The following is a 22,174-nucleotide window of genomic DNA, read 5'->3' on the forward strand; positions in this document are numbered from 1 at the left end:
TCTATAAAATCTAAATGGAAAGATACCATACAAACAATCACTGTCAAATTAGGTAGATGCAAGGCAATTTTAACAGATTGGGGTGAGGTCAGGAGGTATAAATCATACAAATTCAGAAACTGACACTCATTTATATTTGTAAGTATTTTTAATTTTTTGTTCCAATTTAAAAATGGGAAATAGTAATACTACATATATTAATAATAATTGATGCTGGTAATTAAAAACTTAATATGTCCCAGGAATTAGTCTAAGCACTTAACATATATGGAACTTACTTGATCTTTCTAGTAACTTGGGTTAATACTATTATCATCCCCATCTTACAGATGATGGAAACTAGGGCAAAGAATTAGGTTACCCAAGGTTATAGTCTTCAGAGTGGTGGAGGTCAGCCAGCCAGTCTTGCTCTTAACTGCTGTGATGTAATAGGATAGTACACAAATGAAGACATGAGCTCTAGTCAGTGGGCTCAAAAAGCTTTCACCAAAGAAGTAGGACATACATTATTCAGTTTTAGGCTTAAAACTTGACATTTCCAGGGGCGCCTGGGTGGCTCAGTGGGTTAAAGCCTCTGCCTTCGGCTCAGGTCATGGTCCCAGGGTCCTGGGATCCAGCCCCGCATCAGGCTCTCTGCTCTGCAGAGAGCCTGCTTCTGCCTCTCTCTGCATGCCTCTCTGACTACTTGTAATCTCTGTCTGTCAAATAAATAAATAAAATCTTAAAAAAAAAAAACTTCACATTTCCAAGTGTGATTTTAAAAAAAATTCCTTCCTTTTAACTGACTTTTTAGTTTAATTAAATACTAGTCCAATTCCATCAGCTAAAAGGCTTTGCCTTCAAGACATGAGTAGGTGAAAGATGATGGTCTTAAATAACAGAATGGAAGCTGGGATCTCTCTACAATGGAAGGGAATTATTGTAGATACTTGAACAGGAGCACAATATACTTTAATTAATGTTTTGGAGGAATAATCTGGCAGTGAGGCTTGGATTATTTCAATGGAAATGATAAAAGAGACTAACAGAATGGTCAATAAATGTTAGCCATAAAGCCTAACAATTCTAACTCTGAAAAATAGACACTGGATTAATCTCAGTCTATGTGTGCTTTCAGATGAATGTGACAGACTAAAGAATGAGGTTTTTTCTATCAAATTAAAAAATTAACAGATGTAAACCACTGAAAATAACAGCCTTCTGCCCAATGAAAGTTTTCAATCGCAGTTAATTGAAAACAAGGTGAGTCTTTTTCCATTTCAAGAAGATCTCCTGGACTTGCCGACAAAATGAGTGTCAATAAAGTTAATGGGGAACTCTTGTAAAACCAGGTATTATTTAAAAACGGAATATGCAACCTAAATTTAAAGAGGTAAGAGATGAGGTGGATTCTTTTCTTACAGCAGAGGTTCAATTATGAAATAGGTTTATGGTATGGGGAGAAGCACTCTATTAGACAACTGTTATTGTCCCTTTACATACAAATTATACAAACATACACAAATTACATTTTTATAGGGTATTCATACATATAATAATTCCTAGTATTACTTTTAAGCAGACATAGAAGGATAATCATATTGGCATGACTTATTTCATGCACTTCTGAAACAGACATACTATATTAAGTTTGGTTCTTGATTCTTTTTCCCCCATTAAACTATTGGTGGTTTGTGGACTCAATCCACGCAAGATATCTGATTTTAATAACTGAGGCTTCTAAGGTGGAAAAAATGTCTAGCAGGCAAAGTGGTGCTCTTTGAAGTAAACCGTCGGTGTCTGCTATGAACACCCAAGGCAAGGATCTCCCTCTAGTTGATTAGTGCCAAGGGAAAGGAAAAGGGGAACAATCTCTTCTGGATCCAGAAAGAGGTTGCGTTAACAATTGGGTTGCTCAGCGCCCTTCATAAAAATCTATGGGCTGAGGGTTCTACTTAGCAAAGCTTCTGGTTCCCTTTTAGAAGGTGGAGAGCCCCTCTTCCTTTGCCAAGATGGCGGCCCTAGAATCGAGTGGAGGCGGCCTGAGCAGATCGCCTCCCAACATGTGGGTAACTAAAATGCTTAGTTCTCTCCCTTCACATCAGACAGCACAAGGGAGCAGCCTCCACCCTTCCGAATCGAGGAAGGGCTACTTCGGCTCCCCATGTGATGGAGAACCTTTAGCAAGATGGTGGACGCGAGACCCGGCTGGCGTCACGGTCCTTTACCAACATGGCGGCAGGTGGCTTCCGGCATGCGCTTCCCCAATCCTCTTCAAGATGTCAGAGCAGAGGCGGCCGCAGCTAGCGTCTGAGCGCTGCCTGAGGAGTGAGTGGCTGCCGCTGAGCGCACCGGCAGGGACTAGGTGGAGCTGCGGCAGCCTCCGCCCCCGTCATGAGCTGGCAAGCGCTGTCACCTGTGGGGGCGCAAAAGTTACCGCCCCAAACCCTAAAGCAACACAGCACAACCTTTCCCCGAGTCATAAAAATCATACTAAGTGTCGCACAAGGTAGGAGGCTCGGTCCTGGCAAAGCCCAAGCCCTCTGGACGCGGCAAGCTGGGTTTAGGGGGCTGGGGCGGGCGTCTCCCGCGCGGACTCCCCCGGCCCCACGCCCCTCTCCTTGGGGACAGGCCACGTGTTTCCCTCGGACTGAGGGGGAGGCGCGTAACGGGAACAGCTGGAGGGAGTTAAAGGCTGACATTTTTAAAGCTGCGTGTGTTTTGTTTCGTTTGGAGGGACAAGGGTCCCGCATACACGAAAGGGTGGGCGACCCATTGAGTGGAGTGCAGCAAATGTCAAGATTCGGTGAGGGGCCTCCACGGGAAACTTGGACGCGGGCCCTGGAGGGGGTGGAAGGAGAGGTCAGGAGTTTGCGGGGGAAGGAGGGCGTACTTTGCAAGCAACTTACTGTTTCGCCTGCAACTTGATTTTAGGCCTGCCACCCCCTGCTTTCCTTAAAAATAATAATAAAAAAGTGCACAGAAATTCAGCTCGCCGGAGGTTTTGCATTTGGCATGCAACTTCCTTTAAGTGTGAGCGCGCTAGCAGGGAGGGAGGGTGGGGGTTGAACTTGGCAGGCGGCGCCTCCTTCTGCCGCCGCCGCCGCCTCCCAGACTCGGGGAAAAGGGTGGGGGACGGTCGGAGCGCGGGGGAGGGTGGGTTTGCTTTGCAACTTCTCTCCCGGTGGGAGAGCGCGGTGGCGGCTCGGACGCGGCCGCCCAGACGATGCGGCGGTGGGGGACCTGCCGGCAAGGGACTCCCCCAGGGCCAAGAGTACGTATGCGTCGACCCCCTCTTCTGCCCTCCCCTCCATAAGCCTCCCCAGAGGGCGTGTCTGGCGGTCCGGCCCCGAGAGCGGCGGACACGCTGCAGCACCGTTTCCGTGCAACCCTAGTAGCCCCGCGCTAAGTGACACACTTCGTGCAACTCGGCTCCGGGGCGGCGACACGGACCACCCCCCGCGGCGCTGCTGCGGGCCGCGCCTCGCCCCCTCCACCCCACGGACAGCCCGCTGTCACCCGCAGGGACGCTGACGGCGGTCGCCGCCGAGGGACCGAGCCAGCTCCAGAGTGGGTCGGGAGTCGCGGAGCTGGGCGGGGGCGGGAAGGAGGCAGCAAGAAGACAAACTAGAGAAACTCGGCTTCGCTCCCAAGCCCGCCCTAGAGAGACCAGGTCGGCCCCCAACTGCCGCCGCCTCTCCTTGCCGGGGGGTGGGGGGGGCTGGAAGTCCCGCGCGCTCGGGGGGGCGGCGGCCGGCCGCCACTTCCCGGGCCATGCCGGGGGCCGGGGGCGTGCAGGCGCCGTCGGGACCAGAGTGGCGGGGCCCCCGCGGAGGGCGTGGGGGCGGGGGCTGCGGCCGCCCCTGCAGTTGCCGAGCGTCGCCAACAGGTTGCACCGTTCCCCGCCGCCTCGCGGCCCCTCGGGCGGGGAGCGGCCGGGGGTGGAGTGGGAGCGCGTGTGTGTGCGAGTGTGTGCGCGCCGTGGCGCCGCCTCCGCCCGCCTCCCCCCCATCGGTCCCGCTCGCATGGCGCGGTCGGGCGGCCCTTTCGCGTGTCCGCGCTCCCTCCCCTCCTCCTCCTCCTCTTCTTCCTCCTCCTCCTCCTCCATTTTGCGAGCTCGAGTCTCTGACTGGAGCCCGAGTCACCGCCCGCCCGTCGGGGACGGATTCTAGTGGGTGGAAGGAGACGCCGCACCCGGAGCGGCCGAAGCGGCGGGGCGCCGGGACGGAGGACGCGCGCCTGAAAGCCCGGGCTCGCGGGGATCTGCGCGGAGCGGGAGGGCTGGCTTGTCAGCCGGGGAATGGGAGACTTTCTCAAATAGGGGCTCTCCCCTCCCCACCCCCATGGCGAAGGGGCGGCTGTTTACTTCCTTTTTTTAGAAAAAAAAAAAATATCTCCCTTCTGCTCCTCCTGTTTTCACACGTTAAGTTGTTTATCTCGGCTGCGGTGGGAGCTGCGGACGGTGGCGGGTGATCGGCGCCCCTGCCAGAGGTAAGAGGTGGGGAGGGCCGGGGACCGGGCCCCGCGCGGGCGCTCGCTCTCCCGAGGTGTGGGTGGGGGACGCGGGGCCGCCCCGGGAGCCTGCAAACTTTTATTAGCCTCCGGGAATGGGGGTGGGGGCTGGTGGGGCCCGGGTGATAGTGACGAAAGGGCAGCGCGAGGGTGACAGCGCAGGCTTCTTCCTCTCCCTCGGCGGCCGTCCCCGGGTCGGGCTGAGGGGAAGGAACCTGAGCTCTCTGCGAGTGGAGGCTCTTTGAACTGCCCCGGCTTTCCGTCCTCTGGTTCCCTGGCGCGGAATTCGGGCTTCTGCAGCTCCCCCCAAATACCCTGTTCTGTGCCCTCCCCGGGAGGCCGCCCAAACACCCGTTTTATGGTGAACGCCGAGCCGCGTTTGAATTCTACTGGGCCGAATATTTCCACTCCACCCTAATGCTCCCAAGCGCGATCAGGGTTTCTGTCGAAGCTCCAGCGCGTCTCCTTTCTGGCAGGCGCGCAGGGAGTGTGTGTATGTGCGCGCGCGCGTGTGTGTGTTGTGTGAGAGTGAGTGAGTGTACACACGCAGGGGCTGACAGCCTGCAACTTGGAGACTTCGGCCAGGGCTGGCGTTATCTGGTAGAAGTGGGCGTGTCGGAGAAAGAACTCAACAGGTCTGGACACATTTCTCTTTTTACCCTTGCACTTTTTTCTCCCCGGGGAGAGGGTTTGTTCTTCAGCGCTTGGCATCGTTTCGCGCCTGACGCTCCTGAGTGGCTCCTTGTAGAAAAAGACCTTCCGTCGCCAGAATAGTTCTGTGGTGCGTTTATTTGTCTGGCGCTAGCTTGACGTTTGGGGCCGCAAGCTGGGTAACTGCTGCCTTGTAATATCGCTTAAGACCCCTTGGCAAGGTTCATTAATGCCCATTAATGTGACAGTTATTTGCAATTTAAGCTGGGGGCTAAAGTCGTTGGAGGGATCGTTTCGTTTTATGAAATACTGTTTTGGTTTCGAGTTTGAGGGCAGCTGTCAAAGCGGCGTGGAAATTCATTAGACTCCATTTGATACCTTGTGTTTAGAGATCGTTATCAGATAAACACGGCGGAGCGGCGGGGAGATGAGCAGTTTACCTTCAAGAGTGTAGAAGCAGGTCGTCAGCCTTCTCTCTTCCTTAGTCTCACTCCACGTTCCGTGAGGGCCAGTGAAGTTTATGCCTCGGAAGGTCTCTGAGCGCAGAAGTTTCCTTTCATTGGATAGGGTTTGACTATGATGTCCCAAATGTGCTTATCAAAGCTTTCTCTTACCTCTTAGAGCATCCTGATTATAAACAGTATACTACCAACCTAACACCCTCAAGAACAGCCTCCGAGTGGGGATTGGTGAAGGTTTACAATACAGAGAAAATTATTCTGAGCATTTTTATTGGCTGTTCTTTTACCTGGGTGTGTATGAACTTGATTTTACAGTTGTGGCGTTTTCCTGTTTCTAGTACCTTGTTATTTGGAAAAGAAAAAAAATCTTAATTTAAAGGTATAATACTATCTCATACTGAGGGTCTTAAGCGATTTAAAAAATGTAGCTTCATTTAGGTCTTACTATGTTGTCAGGTTCGAGAGAACTGTATTTGTTGTATTTAAATAAGCTGAAATTGTAGTGAGAAGCAATTGCACATTTTATTTGTTAAAATCCAAATTTTAGTTGGCCTATATACAACGTATTTCATTTGCTATGTCCAAAATTTGAAGGCAGGCACTTTGCAACTGACAGATTGAGTAAGAAACGGGGGGGTTAAAAAAAAGAGTCTTTCTCAGTTTATTGGAAGATCATCATTGCTTATTTTTCAAGTAAAATGTGCATGGTTTACCAATAGATTGTACCAAAGGTTTGGTTGTGTGACTAGCAGGTAGAAGGGCAGTTTGTGAGCAGTTTGAGAGTGAATTCTATCATAGTATTTATCAGATTTTATGTGTATGGGTTCTCAGAAAAGCAAACAGCCTTGACTGATTGAAAGGAAGTAGGAATTTTAATGATCATGCTCTTTTTAAATGAAATACTTTGACTTCAATTTGAACCTTTAGAATAATCAGATGTAATGAATTATAATGTCTGTGATTAACAAAGTTACAGTTCTGTGAGTGGCAAGATGAATAGCCAAGCTTAGTTTGATACAATTTTGCCCTCAGCTGTGCAATTGAACTGCATTGTTCTTTTAAATGTGGCACACTAAATGGGAGCAGGGGACGTGAGTTTTTTATTCTGGAAGAGAGAAACTACTTTTCTGATAACAAGGAATTAGATTCAGAGTTAACTAAAAGGTTCATTTAACAGGCTCTTACTAATCAGATCACTGAGATAATGTGACTTTATGGCTTATATTTCTCCCCTTCTTTTTTCTTTTCTCTTCCTCCCCCCCCCCCCCCAACCTGGTAGCTGATGATAATCTCTGATGGACTCCAAGGAATCACTAAGTCCCCCCAGTAAAGAAGAAATCTCTAGCAGTGTTCTTGGTCGGGAGAGGGGAAATGTGATGGACTTCTATAAAACCCTAAGGGGAGGAGCTACTGTGAAGGTTTCTGCATCTTCACCCTCACTGGCTGCTGCTTCTCAGTCAGACTCCAAGCATCAAAGACTTTTGGTTGATTTTCCAAAAGGCCCAGGAAGCAATGTACAGCAGCCAGATCTGTCCAAGGCAGTTTCACTCTCAATGGGATTGTATATGGGAGAGACAGAAACAAAAGTGATGGGAAATGACTTGGGCTTCCCACAGCAGGGCCAAATCAGCCTTTCCTCTGGGGAAACAGATTTTCGGCTTCTGGAAGAAAGCATCGCAAACCTCAACAGGTCCACCAGTGTTCCAGAGAACCCCAAGAGCTCAGCGTCCGCTGCTGTTTCTGCTGCCCCCATGGAGAGGGAGTTTTCAAAAACTCTCTCTGATGTGTCTTCAGAACAGCAAAATTTGAAAAGCCAGACTGGCTCCAATGGGGGCAATGTGAAGTTGTGTACCACAGACCAAAGCACCTTTGACATTTGGAGGAAAAAACTCCAGGATTTGGAGTTCTCTTCTGGGTCCCCAGAGAAAGAGGCGAGTGAGAGCCCTTGGAGATCAGACCTCTTGATAGATGAAAACTGTTTGCTTTCTCCTTTGGCAGGAGAGGATGATCCATTCCTTTTGGAAGGAAACTCGAATGAGGACTGTAAGCCTCTTGTTTTACCGGACACTAAACCTAAAATTAAGGATAATGGAGAACTGATCTTATCATGCCCCAACAGTGTGCCACTGCCCCAAGTGAAAACAGAAAAAGAAGATTTCATTGAACTCTGCACCCCTGGGGTAATTAAGCAGGAGAAACTGGGCCCAGTTTACTGTCAGGGAAGCTTTTCTGGGGCAAATATAATTGGTAATAAAATGTCTGCCATTTCTGTTCATGGTGTGAGTACCTCTGGGGGACAGATGTACCACTATGACATGAATACAGCATCCGTTTCTCAACAGCAGGATCAGAAGCCTATTTTTAATGTCATTCCACCAATTCCTGTTGGTTCAGAAAATTGGAATAGGTGCCAAGGATCTGGAGATGACAACTTGGCTTCCTTGGGAACTTTGAACTTCCCGGGTCGATCAGTTTTTTCTAATGGCTATTCAAGGTAAGAAGAATGATTTTCTATTTCTTAAGAATAGATATGAAATGGCTTGATAGACTTAAATATTCAATGATTTGTATGTGCTTTTTTCGTGTTACTAAGTTTACTAAGTCCTTTGAAAAGTAGGCATGGTTGAAAGATAGACTAAGTGATTTATCTGTACATAAGCATTTCAAGCTTTCTCTGAAAGAATGGCATTCAGTATCCTGTTGGCCTGTAGTTGCACATTTTATTTAAAAATTCAAAATAATGTTGCTCGTTAACAGCTATTTTGAGTAAAAATTATATAAATTCAAGGGAGTTTGATATCTAATAATTAATTGTGTCCATTACTGTGTTTTTAAAATACACTTTTACATTAAAGTGAAAAGTACCGTTCATACTTAATGGAAGCAAAATTGTGTGCTGTATTCATACACTTGTGAGATGTTAGCTTGAGGAGGTCAAAGGGTTAAAAATGGACGATGTGACAATGAGCCTTTTCTTCACACTGACCATCTGTGGCAGAATTTGAGTTTTGAGATTGCTAAAGCAATGCAGTGAGCAGTGGACCTGACCATAGCCTTAGACTTGGTGGGACTTAGACCCAGTGGGACTTGCCCGCTGGGTTTCCAACCTAAAGTACATGGTTGTGTCTGCTCTTCAGTCTTATTGAAAGGAATTGGTGGCAACATGGTACAAAACAAAATCTAACTTTGAAAAGTTCCTACAAGTCCTCAAATCGATATTTGGTGGCCAACATTGTGAAGCTTTGATTCTCAACTGTCATTTGATTTCTCTTCTTTTCTCAGTCATTTATAAGTATACTGACATTTCCAATTTATCTGAAAATGGTCTGTTAAAATGGAAATACCAGGAAAAGATGCTAAATTTAGATGTATCCGTTGATAGAGGTTAAGTTTTCTACCTTCTAACCCTGTCCCCAAGTCAGATAAATACTGGGTTTTGTATCACATTTTCGGTGGTGTGAAGGAAATACAAAAAACGTGATTGCGGAGACACAAGATTGCTTAATCAGTTGTTGTGGGTGTTTTTTTTTGTTGTTGTTGTTGTTCTTTGTTTTTTTGTTTTGAAAAGCCTTAATAGTACACAGTGATTTATCCGTACATGAGCTTTTAGGTGGGGGGAGGAGGTTGGTTTGTTTGGTTTTTTTTTTTTTTTTTTTAATGTTAGTGGTATTCACTGTTCCTAATAATTAGTCAGTGAAGATTTTATTTAAAACTCTTTTTTTAAGATACTTTTTGTTTTAAAGATAGATCCTAACATGATGTGTCTCTTTTCTATCCTCTTTAAGGAGGATACTTTTGTTGTGGAGAAAACATTCAGACTTAGGTTTAGGCTATGTTCTATTCCTTTAAAAGGCTCATTTCGTATAAAAAGAAAAGACTTTGGTTCTTGTGTGTCTTCATGTAAACGATCTAGTAATCTCTTTAAATAATAATTTTTATTTAGAACACTACTTCAACTTTTCATTGTTGTCATTCTGAATGGAAGACTTAAAGTGTTTTCCGTAAGGAGATTTGAGGTGTTTCTTACTCTGTAGTGTTTAAATGTTAAAAGACATGCTGTGTTTTCAATTTTCAATCCCAGAATTTTGGCAGTGGAATTAATGATTTGGTGTGCTTGTCCTGAAGAGTAAGTGCAGTTGATTGGACTGAGCTATCTGTAGGAAACTATTACACTAATTTATAAAACATGTAATTGTACAAAGAAACATAATACATCCTAGGAAACTCTTTGGGGATTATTAATGCATTTTGTTCTAATAATCACCATAGTACTGTTTTCATTTTTATTACTGTAGAAAAAGAAAAAAGGCGTAGAACAAGACCTAACCATTTTTCATTCATGGTGAACTTGTAAAATCTGGGACTGGGGCATAAGTCTTGGATGAACATAGATACCCTTAATTCATTAAAGATAACCTCAGTGCCTTTCATAGGAATTTATTGCATATAAATTCACTTTTAATTTGAGCCTTATAACAACCTTATGGTGATAGGCAAAGCAGTGATGATGTGGCTCTTCAGAGATTATTTAATATCCAATGAAATGATTAATGCTGATGTGTGATTTTAATTATAACCAGTAGTTTGTGTGCTAATGAAAAGTTGTAATATCTTATACAGGATAATGTGCTAATGTTTGAAAATTTCATACCTTATGGCATTAACTTAACATGGGGAACTGTGATTACCCAGAACAAAGCTGCTTCCAAGTAAATTGAAACAATGTTTCTTTTCTAACCAGCATTGAATCAGTCTATTGTTTCCACACAAGGGCCCTGATATAAGTAAAATTGGTTGCTTTCTCTTCTCTATATGTTCTGTGGTTCTCCCCAGACAATAGCTATGAGCAGTGACCAACATGTTCAGTCCACAACACATAGTGAATACTGACTTTCTGACTTGAGAATACTCTGTGCCACTAATAACTTTACTTGCGTTCCTTGTTTAATTAAAAATGTAATTTGAGGGGCGCCTGGGTGGCTCAGTGCCTTAAGTCTCTGCCTTCGGCTCAGGTCATGATCTCAGGGTCCTGGGATCAAGCCCCGCATCAGGCTCTCTGCTCAGCAGGGAGCCTGCTTCCCTTCCTGTCTCTCTGCCTGCCTCTCTGCCTACCTGTGATCTCTGTCTGTCAAATAAATAAATAAAATCTTAAAAAAAAAAATGTAATTTGACTTTTTAAGCTGTCACCTAAAATTGCTTTTTCTCAAAATGCTAAAAAACCAAAACACTTTACACTCTGTTTTGCCAGGGAAGGCAACCCCTATGGATTTGTCAACCTACGTTAGCATCCAGTTCACATTTATTAGTAAAATTGTGACGGTCAGGTATAGTCAGATATTTTCTTTGTAAGGATTAAGTTCATTGATACCAAAACAAGAGAAAGCATAGGGATATTCACATACATTCTTAAAGTAAAATAAACTAGCCCTACTAACTGAATATTATTTTTAAATACTAAAATTCAACAAATTTAGCATAAACCTACAACCTCTGTGAAAACGCATTTTTGCACTGAAGCATTAATGGTGAAGTTGCTGAAAGGGAGGCAGAGGAGTAAGTGGTTTTAGGTAGAATTAGAGCTTTTATTTGGATTATGTTGAAACTTGAGTGTTAAAAGGTTGCCCATCTTGTAAAGGGTAAGACGGTTGAAGAGAAGGAATAGTGCAAGATGAATTTGTAAACTCAGTCCTAGGGAGAGCCGAGGGTTTTGATTTTATAAAGCTCTGAACATTTATGTAGGTTTTAAACATCTGTCAGTATTAATTACATCCGTGTCCAATTTTATTAACGTAATGAAATTGAAGACCTGTACAAACACAGGATGAGTGAAGCAAATTCTGTCCACCCCCTCCCCCTTTTTTTTCCTATTAATGCTGTGCTAAATGTTTTTGCCAAAAAGAGGCATAAGGAAGAGATTTTGTTTTGGCTGTGATTACCCCCCCTTTTTAAAGGATAGTTGATTAACTTCCTACCTTTTGTTTTTCCTCTCCTTCCAAAGCTTCTGGCAGTGAGTGTTTCGTTGTCTTTTTTGGCTTTCATGTTAAAGGAGATTTGCTTTAGGTTATTTTACATACTTATTTTTAGCTTTATGATAAGTATCTTTTTCATTTTTAACACTTGTACTTTATTACGGCTGTTTTAGTAAAAAAAAAAGTACTGTGTGTATTCAGGTATGTCAATTTAGTGTGGAACGACTGGGATGTAGAAATAATTGATTGGCGTGTGGTCATATTTTATTGAAATTCTTAAAATGTTTCTTGTGTCGTTATATTGGTGTAATTGATACAGTACATAATGTGTACTGTGATGCTGTTAGGGTTTTATCTCTTGGTGTTACAGATACTTTAGTTGGACCACTTTAAATATATCATGGAATCTATAAATTTTGTGAAAGATTTACTCTGTAACATACCTTGCATAAATGTAGGTTAAGTGCAAATTGTATTAATAACGAAATTCATATGTGGGTGGAGATCACTGCAGGGGCCTTTAGAGATTTTAGTGAAGGAAAGATTGGATCAAAAGGGTTTATTTTAGTATGAGTACCTAATGTGAAAGAGCATCTGTATTAATTGGTTGGTTATATAAGTCTAAATCCACTCTGGCCTGCAGGTGATTGAAATAGCCTAGTTGTTAGGAAATCTTAATTTGTATTTGGTTTAAGAAAGTCTGGGGCATAGTTTTTTGTTTTTTTTTTTTTTAAAGATTTTATTTATTCATTTGACAGAGAGAGATCACAAGTAGGCAGAGAGGCAGGCAGAGAGAGTGAGAAGGAAGCAGGCTCCCTGCCAAGCAGAGAGCCCGATGCGGGACTCGATCCCAGGATCCCGAGATCAGGACCTGAGCCGAAGGCAGCGGCTTAAACCACTGAGCCACCCAGGCGCCCCTGGGACATAGTTCTTAAAACGTATTTTTTCTTGCTTAAAAAGATCACACCTAGTTTTAATTAGCAGTGAGTTCTTTTTATGTACTGTCACTTATGTGAGCAAATTAAATGGGCATTCCGGTAATTGTATATGGTAGTATTTACAGGTGTTTGCCATATTAACAGGCACCTGCTTCCATGTTTCTGAGTCAGACAGAATACATGTTAGTGAATTGTGTTGCACAAGAGGTTTCAAGAAATATTATTGTTGAATTAAGCTATAGCTGAAAAAGAAAAAATCAATTCCTGATTATTGACCCTTCAGAAGGATTTAAAAGCCCATGCTCTTATTTCTGTCATTTCAAAGAGCCAACTGCTCTCATTTTCTTCTGGTTTATTCTGCTTATGTTCTGTATTTTTCAAGAAAATAAAAATATTCCTATTGAGGATTTCCATTTAAAGAAAAAAATCCATTGAGTGTTCTTTTCCCTTTGAATTGATCATTTCTATGCCGAACCGGATTACAATGTGACTGTTAATGGAGACTTTTACCTTCATTTTGTTCATTAAAGTATATATTTTAGAAAATAAACAATTTTATAGTAGTTCAAAGTTAGTTGTAGACAGTGATTTCAACCTCCAAAGACCTGATTTTGCAGGCTGTCGTCTTTATTTTACTGCCATTGCATGTGTCCCTTAAATGCAAGATTTCCCAGGGAGTTTGTGAATTAAGGGGTTTTGGAGGCAAAGTGGTGGGAGAGGGAGGAGCACTAGAAGTGTGAAATAGGGTTAGAAATACCCAAGAACGCTTCAGAAAACCAGCAGTCTGGATCAAGTGTCAGGAAATTCAGAGGACTAAAGAGAAACATGGGGGTGTGTTTATGGTATGAGGTTGTGCACTAACCAGAGTTACAATTGAGCTTCTTCAATTTCAGGTGGAAACCTCAAGCTCCTCGGTGGCAGTATAGCCCTAACTGTGTGTAGGGTTACGCCGTTGCCTTTTGCTGTGCTTCCTTACCAAAACAACTATGGAATGGACGTTTTAATTCTTTTTACGTAATTCCAGCTAAGATCAAGTTCATATTTGTCCCTTTTTACTTTATCTGCTCTTTAATCAATGAAAATCTAGTTAGTGCAATGAAGTTGAAATAGTCATGATCTTATGTTGATAGAACCACTTTGTATTTACTGTTCCACTTTCCCGTACACTGTCATGTGACTGTAGAAGGCAGCCGTTTTCTTTAGTAACACATTTCCAGAGGCTGTGTATTTTTCTGCTGGAATATTGAGGTAATCCAATTTTTATTCAGTGGTAGGGAGATAGAATAAATCAGGGGGTTCTTTACAACTATTGTATTGCAGTACAGTCATTACAATTGTTTGTATTGCAATCTAGTCCTTCATGCCAATTATTCTGAGTGGAAGTGTGTGATCTGTGATCCCCTAATTTTATTTCTGGGCCAATTTAAATATTAATCCGTTATCTTGGTAGAGCTGTATGCTTAAGCATACTTATTCAGAGTCATTCAAATATTAATTTTGAGTGCTTTAAAACACTTTTGAGCCAGTATCAAGATACGTAAGATAGTGTCTAATCAATACATTTAGTGAAAGTACCTCTTATTTTAGAATTTTTTAAATTCATTCTGTAAGGCACTAAAATACAAACATATGTGTATGTGTGTGTGTGTGTGTATGGAGAGTAAGGTTTAATGATAGGATTAGTTGCAGATGTTTAGCACACGGTCTTACATGAATTTTTATTTTTGTAACTAACATTTTGAGCGTTCCACTTGAATATGCTGAATGACATATAGTGGGCTGCAATAAATGTTAACTTTTACTCCTTTTTACAGTAAAAAAAGAGCCTTTCTTCTAGTTTTCATAATTATCCTTAATATTAAACAGTGGCTATTATGAAAGTGTGTTTGATAGCCAATTTTTTAAAGCTATTTTGAAATGACATCCAATTCAGTTCCTGATTTATTATTTCATGCTTGTGGGGCAGTGCAGTGACTTGTGACCTTATGATCATCACATGTCAAACATTAAAGCTATACCAGTTTGTTATGGACAGACTTTGTTATTGTTGGGTTTTTTTTTGTTTTTTTAATTTTTTTTTTTAAAGATTTTATTTATTTATTTGACAGAGAGAGATCACAAGTAGATAGAGAGGCAGGCAGAGAGAGAGAGAGAAGCAGACTCGCCGCTGAGCAGAGAGCCTGATGCGGGACTCGATCCCAGGACCCTGAGATCATGACCTGAGCCGAAGGCAGCGGCTTAACCCACTGAGCCACCCAGGCGCCCCTGTTATTGTTGTTTTAATGTTGTTTTGCTTTGTAGTTATAAAGGACATAAAAGATAAAAGCTTCTTTAATTTTAAGATGATTTAAGTAACAATTATGTTACTTTTTTAAGGAAATAATCTCAATCTATTGTAAATCTTACATTTTAAAATATAATTATTCTAATTTAGTGATGGATTCTATATATGCTACCAATTTAATTATCACCATCACTAAACTTTATAAAAAAAAAACCTTCAAATTCCTTCCAATTTGACTTAAATAAGGAAGAACTAGACTTAAAATCGGACGACTTAAGTTCTAAGGTTGAGCAGAGCCAGTCTTTGACCTCGAGTGATTAGATACTGTGGAGTCAAAGTACTTTCTTGACAATTATAGATGAATTATTTTCTTAACACATGTGTGTGTCTGTTTTTTCTAAAAATCTATAATCCTCTTTTTAATCATATCACTAGTGAAGGAGGCAGTGGGGTAGGAAATGGCATACTTAGATTGGTAATTTTGACTTTTCTTGTTCATTATCAAGTATAAGACAAAAGCCAAACAGGGATTTGGTATTTTTATAAGAATTAGTGTAATTGGTGGTACATAGAATATGATAGGTAAACGCTGTTGTTGGTAGAGCTGGAGAGGTAGGTGGGGCTGTCCAGTTCTCTGAGCTTGTTTTATGTGCTGGGTACAGTGATTTCAGATCAGAGCCTAAAAGCTCTTGAGAGCTCATCTGCTCCCACATTCTCATTTTTCCAGATGAAGAAATGAGACCCATAGAAAAATGTCTAAAGAAACATTGCAGAATTAGTTTGTGGTGTTGCTGAGTTGGATTATCCTCATTCTGTGTTGTCTAAACTTCCCTAGCAGGCTTCTCTTAACATCTGGTCTCTATTTGTAGAGACTTGAAAAATAATATAGATTACCAGGTGTTCTATAAAAGTTGCCATGAAATCAACTAGTTTGGATTTTTAAAATGTACAGTATCTATATCCTTTCATATAGATAGATAGATATGCACATGTAGATATATATATTGTTTTGTTTTGTGTTTTTAACCCTTTTCTCCCCCACTAATGTTGAGTGTGTGTTAAGTGGCAGCCCCATGCTAAGTATTTCTTTGTATGCATTCATATCATTTAAACTTCTTTGCAGCCAGTGGGGGTTTGTAATTGTAGTTTCTGCATCAGGTTATTGATTCTGTCATTATCTATGTGGTATAGAAGACAGCTGTTATTAATTTTACAAGTGGGAAAGCGAGACATTTCAAGAGAAAAGAATAGTCAGAAAAACTTAATCCTGATCTGCAGGGGAATATTTAACACTGTCTTAGAAATTTCCCATGGGTCTTTACAAGTTTTTATTTGTCATCAGTGAATCTTTAAACAATATATATAGGAGAAGCAGAATGAACCCTCTGCTGCCCCGTGTATGTTTGTATAGTCACTTAAAGTTTTCTGTGACAGTTTCAGCTTCTGTAAGATACAGAGTGCCCAGCATTTTTGCTTGACAGAATTTGTGCATGGATGTTTACTTTGAAAATTAAAAAGCGCTATAAAAATTCAAGGTGGAATTTTTAAAGCTCTGCCAAGTCTCCTGAGCTCAAACCAACATGACCCTCGTTGGCTAAGTACGTGAGGACATCTGTGCCTGTTCCTCAGTCACTAAGATTTTTCCGGGGTCTACTATATGCGATCCTTGAAGGCTGATGGATTCTAGTTCCATAAGGACTATATTTAAAGCTTTCAAGCATCAAGGTAATTGTATTTACATTAATTTTTTTCAGTTTTGGTTTTTTGTTAGCTTTTCAGTGCATTCTGTTCATTAGGTATGGCATCTAAATTTAATAGCATATTGATAACAATGGCTATGTTGTTAGGTTTTTATTAATAAATGCTAGAAGGTTCCCTTGATGTTTTATTGTTTGGTATTCTTACAAAATGATTTATGCAGAGATTCATTAGGTTTCACCAAGAAATTTGAATTTGTCTGAAAATTAGGATGAAGTTAATAGCTTCAAATTTTTTTCATGTTTATTATATTTAGCAAAGCTGTGTGAAAGGAGTTTCTGACTATATTGAATACCAAAATTTGTCCTAAGTGCATACATTGGGGAGGATTAGGTAACTTACTTGACAACATTTAATAACTTTTTCTTTATTGATCAAGTGATAAAATAAGAAAAAATTTTGATGGATGAAACCAAAGTTATAAATCTTTTTTTATATCACAAAGAATCAAGTGCAGAAACCAGTTAAGTGGCAGTTTAAAATGGTAAACATGCCCATGTAAAATATAACTTAAGTTCATAGGCAGCTTTTTTAAAAGGAAATATTAAAAAATTTAATTAGAACTTTATGTGAAATTTGTCATCTGGAATTCAGCTGAGTTTATTAAGGACAAAGTGTGACTATAAAATATTGTTTTTTGTGGGTTTTTTTGTTTGTTTGTTTGTTTTTGTTTTTAAACAAACCCAGGGGTGCCTGGGTGGCTCAGTGCGTTAAGCCTCTGCCTTCAGCTCAGGTCATGATCTCAGGGTCCTGGGATTCAGCCCTGCATCTGGCTCTCTGCTCAGCAGGGAGCCTGCTTCCCCCCTCTCTGCCTGTCTCTCTGCCTACTTGTGATCTCTCTCTCTCTGTCAGATAAATAGGTAAAATCTTAAACAGGAACCCAAAATGAATGTTATATTTCTAAGCCTCCACCTCGGAAGGATTTACATATTATCCCTCTTTTAAAATTGCCATCAGATCTACCTTGTAAGCCATAAAAGAAACTGGACTCATTACACTGTAGTAACACTTGAATGTTCTTGCTTCATCAGAAAATGTCCTTAGCTTCATGGTTTACCTTTTACCTTTTTATGTGATTGCAAGTGATTTCAGTATTTCCAGAAATTTAGAAATTTAATCCTTTCACACATTATAACATTTCTTTTTGTTGAGGTTATTTAAAAGAACCCATATAGGTATTTCTATAGATGTTTAAAACTGGGTTAAATTTTCCTGGAATAAATGCCTAGCTTACCAGGTGACCATTTTGAAATGGATGGTGCTCGGTGCTTAAGGTCCAATTTGTTTTCTTTAAGCTATCCAGGAGCTTTATGTTAATAACTTATGTGTTCTCTTTTCTTACCATACTGTAGAAAAAATAGATAGTATTCACCCCTAAGCCTGTTTTTTTTTCACGTTTATATTCAAATAAGGTGCCTGTCTTTCCCTTGGACTTGAAGAAAATATGACAATAGGTAATAAAAAGTAAGTTCCTACATGTAATTCCTCATCTCCTCTTAATTTCCCATTTCCTATTTCAATCCTCAGTGTATTGAGGAATTAACTACCTGACAATAATGTAGCAAGAACTCAAAATACACTCAAATTATTTACACCCATAAAGTAGAGAGTTAAAGCTACAATATAAAGTTCACATGTTAATTCACACATTTTCCTTTATTCCTTATAATTTGAATAGAAATGTCCTGCTCATAGTGCAAATACTTTAAAAAAATTAAGAGAATTTTAGTTGTCACTATTTTCTAAATTTAGTCAGGTTTATTATTTACAAAATGCTAAGATTCCAACCTTAGAATTCATAAAGATATATGCATTGGCATGCTTAATGGGATATACCTTTTATAACCATTCTTTTACATTCTGTTTTCCTATTGGGTAGAAAATGTTTCTCATCGCTAAGCACTTAACAGTGGTCTGGTGTTGGTGCAGTCTATATGGGTTCTAGATTTTAAATATAAGAAAAAAATAAGGGAAAGTAAGAAAAATAGGTGAAACAATCTCTAATTCAGTGTATTTTAGACATTAATTCGTAATGTCGTTTAACAGAGTTGCACAGTGCTTTGCAACTACCACAGACATATTTGAAAGAGAAAACAGTAAACGGAGCCGGAGGGGTAAGCTAGAACTCAGAAATCCATGGAAAAGGAAAATGAAAGTTCTAAATTCCAATTCCAGCATCCGGCTAAATTTGATATTTCTGTGCCCAAGTGTTTCTGTATGAGCCCTGGGAAATACATAAGCAGCCTAGCTACACCGTGTTAATAGGAGGAAAAACTACAAAGACATGTTCTGGGAAAGGAATTCTTGAGACGGGTGGAGTGGGTAGTTAGCTTACACCGTCTAGATCGAAGGTCCTCCCAACTGCACTAGCAGCCGCACATGTTGATGGAGCTAGGCAGTGGGCATACAGAGATGAGGAAGATGAAAATCCCCAACCTCATGCTGCAGTCTGGTGATGTTCTGTCTACCACCAGATCTCTGTATCTCTTCCACTCTCCTTCCCCCTGCCCGTGTCTAATTGGCTTTTTGAAATGTGCACCTGAAGGAGGTTAAACTCTTCCCCAGGAAGACATGACTGAGACTTCAAAGAGGAAAGTGTGTGGATGAATGGGAAACAGAAGTTGACCCTGCTATTTGGGGGGGGGGAGCCAGGGGCGGGGGGGTGCAGGGTTGCTAACGAGGAATCTGACACAGAGGAAGGAAAAGATGGAACGAATGAGCTCATCAGATGAGGACTGTGTAGTTAGGAATGAGCCAGCAGGAGCTTTCAATTACTTAGGAAGGAAATTGCTGTGTATACATTATGTGATATAAGACAGGGAGAAAACATGATTTTCACCCTTAATGCATAGCCTAAGGTTACACACTCTTGGCCTTAGACACCTTCTTTCTAGTTACTCCTAATAGCTCCTTATGCTCTAGAAGCATAGTCCTCTTTCTATGTCTCCCATGCTTGAACCCAAACTTGAGGAATTTTTGCCTGGAATCTTCTTTCCCCAGATACCCACATTCATTCTCTCATTTATCGCATTAATTCTCTCACTTTATGTAGGTCTTCACTTAAATGTCAACTCCATAAGAAAGACCTTCTCAGACTGCTCTATGTGAAGCAGTGCGTTTCACACACTGTTCCCTTGCCTTCCATGTTAGGCTGATTGTGTTTGTGTCTTACCTGTTCACCTGCTAGACCACAAGCTCCGTGGGGGCAGGGATACTGTCTGCCAGTGTCCTGTACTTCTGTACCCCAGCAAGTAGAAGAGTGCCTGTCTAGCACATAGTAAGACCTCCGCAAATCCATGGTGAAGATACCAGTAAACAAAATTGACGTATATACCAAGAAGATGTGTAGGCATGGATCACACTTCTGTCTTTGCAGAGAAGTAGAAATGCCAGCAGACCGTGAGCCTCACTAGGAGGAATTAGAGCACAGGTTTTCTTCTCCAGATTTTTGGCTTCAAGATATATGAGTGCTTCTGTATACATAGGAGACATAAAGCAAATGTGTTTTTAATTGTTGTTATTCTTGAAATTTGCCTTATGACTTTGAAATGGACCACTTTTCATAGTTTCTGACTTAGAACAACTCTGGTACATTTACCATTGAACAAATTGGGGTAACCAAAGCTTGTAAATGAAGTTTGAGGTTTAGCTTTATTTTTCTTGTTCAAGATAGTAATCTTTCATAACAGAAGCTGTCACCTTTGTGTTTTTCCACTGTTTAAGATTTGGGATGATGCTAGCAGGTATCTAATATATGTATTTGTGTTGACTTAGAAAGTCAGGCAAGAATTCAGTTTGCCCATTTTTCAAGTAAGTGTGTATGTAATTACTGAATATTCCAAGAGGTAGCTTATTTTTGCCTGAATTCTAAATTACCTTTCTCTAACTTAGTTACATTTTAAGATTTGCCTTCTACGTATAGTTCTGACTTACTATGCCTATGGTATATAGCAGCAGCAACTCAAAAGATTACTAAGATAAGCTGTCTCTTATACTAAGAGTTATAGGAGAGTTAAGCCTAATTTGGTCAAGACAGTGATAGAAAAAAAGAAAATGCAGGGTAAGTAGGTAGTAGCTAAAGCCAGAAAATCATGAGGTCATTTAAGAATGAACTGCTTTAGTGTTCAGGAAAAAAAGAGGGGAGGACCAAGGACAGGGCTCTGGAAAGCATCCAAAGAGAGCAGCCACAAAAGATACTGAATGAATAGCCAGAGAATTAGGAGGTAGCAGGTTTAAACCGGGCGGAGACAGAGTAGTTCATGCGGTCCAGTCAGCTGGGGTGGAAGAGACAGAACAGAGTATCTTAAGAAGAAATCATTGTTGAAGCCAGTCCTTCAAGTATGTAAACATTGTCAGAAGTCAAAGTCAAGAGAAATCAGTGAACCCCTAAATAAAACAACAAAACTAGTGATTCGTTTATAATTTTCTTTTTTTTTTTTTAAGAAGAAAACCTAAATTTAAGAGCATAGTCAGTCTCTGAAATTTAGATTAAAATATTCAAGTGAATAATAAGAAACCCACTCCTGAGACTGCTGAGACCCTGAGGTGGGGCTTGGAGTAAGAGACAAAGGCTGGAAACCAGGAAGAAATTAAAGTTTCTTTTCCCTAAGAAGTCAGCACACCAGGAAAAACTCTGGCCATCCCTTAGTTAGAATTCTTAGGACCTCAGTAGTCTCCTGTTTTCTTAATTGTTTTCTTAGTTTCCACCTCTCCTTTCTCCATCCATTCTGCACTGTACTGCCAAATTAATCTTCCTGTGATACCGCTTTCACTATTATTTACCTCATCAAAAAATGACTGTGGTTCTGTTGCTCATGGGCCAATGGTTCTTCATGTTCTTTCCACTATGACCCATATGACAACTGTGGCACATGGCAGGGAGCCCCATGAATACTCAGAACCCTTGGAGGGTTTGGTTTTTGCACAGTTTTGTACAACTCCATGCTCTTCTGTCTTGTCCAGGAAAGAAGCTCTGTGTGTAAGTGAATTTATAGGGATAGTCTGTGAACTAGTTCTTTTTAAATTGTTTTTATTTATTATTGTTTTTCCAAATGCCTTTTCAAAGTTGGCAAAAAACTGGCAGAATTCCCTTCAGTAAAATTATACCAAGAAAACATTAATCACTAAATTTATTCACATCGCCTCTCTTTCCCTCTTTCTTCCTCCCATTCCTGCCTGTCTCCCCCCTTATCCTGCACCTGTCTGTATCACCATATCAGCATAAACATACATATGTAAGGCCTTCTGGGTGGTTTGCTTGTAAATAAGAACAGAACTGCTCTGCAACTTGCTTTTCTCACCCAGCAGTACATCCTGAACATCCTTCCAGATCAACACCTGTGGATCCCATTCTTTTTAACAGCTGTAGAGTATTCTATTCCTTGTTGAAAGAGTTTTGCCACTACAAACAAGGCTCCAGTAAACATCCTTTTCTATGAATACTTAACATGCAGCAGCTTGGTTTCTAAGGATAGATTCCTCCCAAAGTCAGGTTGCTGAGTCAGTGGTATGTGTATTTACATCTTTAATGTATACTTCCAAATTACTTTTCACAGGAATTACAGCAAACCACAGTCTAATCTGGCAGTGTTTGCTTTTTTTCTTTACAAAGAAAATACAAAA

General features: G+C 41.1%; 1 protein-coding gene across 5 annotated transcripts in view; it reads left to right on the forward strand.

The window, feature by feature from the left end:
- The first annotated feature begins 3,172 nt into the window (after positions 1-3,172).
- NR3C1 (nuclear receptor subfamily 3 group C member 1) overlaps positions 3,173-22,174 on the forward strand; it is a 115,501-nt gene continuing 96,499 nt past the window's right edge. The window contains exons 1-3 of one of the 5 annotated variants that reach the window (XM_045999369.1): positions 3,316-3,652; positions 4,408-4,470; positions 6,883-8,097. In XM_045999369.1, the coding sequence (XP_045855325.1) occupies positions 6,899-8,097 (1,199 nt within the window). In that variant the 5' untranslated portion in view covers positions 3,316-3,652; positions 4,408-4,470; positions 6,883-6,898. Of the gene's footprint in view, positions 3,254-3,314; positions 3,653-3,990; positions 4,471-5,792; positions 5,895-6,882; positions 8,098-22,174 lie in introns of those variants that run through there. The other 4 variants (XM_045999372.1, XM_045999370.1, XM_045999373.1 and 1 more) reach the window with 4 other exon arrangements.

Source organism: Meles meles, chromosome 3 (assembly GCF_922984935.1).
Source record: "Meles meles chromosome 3, mMelMel3.1 paternal haplotype, whole genome shotgun sequence".
Lineage (NCBI taxonomy): Eukaryota > Metazoa > Chordata > Mammalia > Carnivora > Mustelidae > Meles > Meles meles.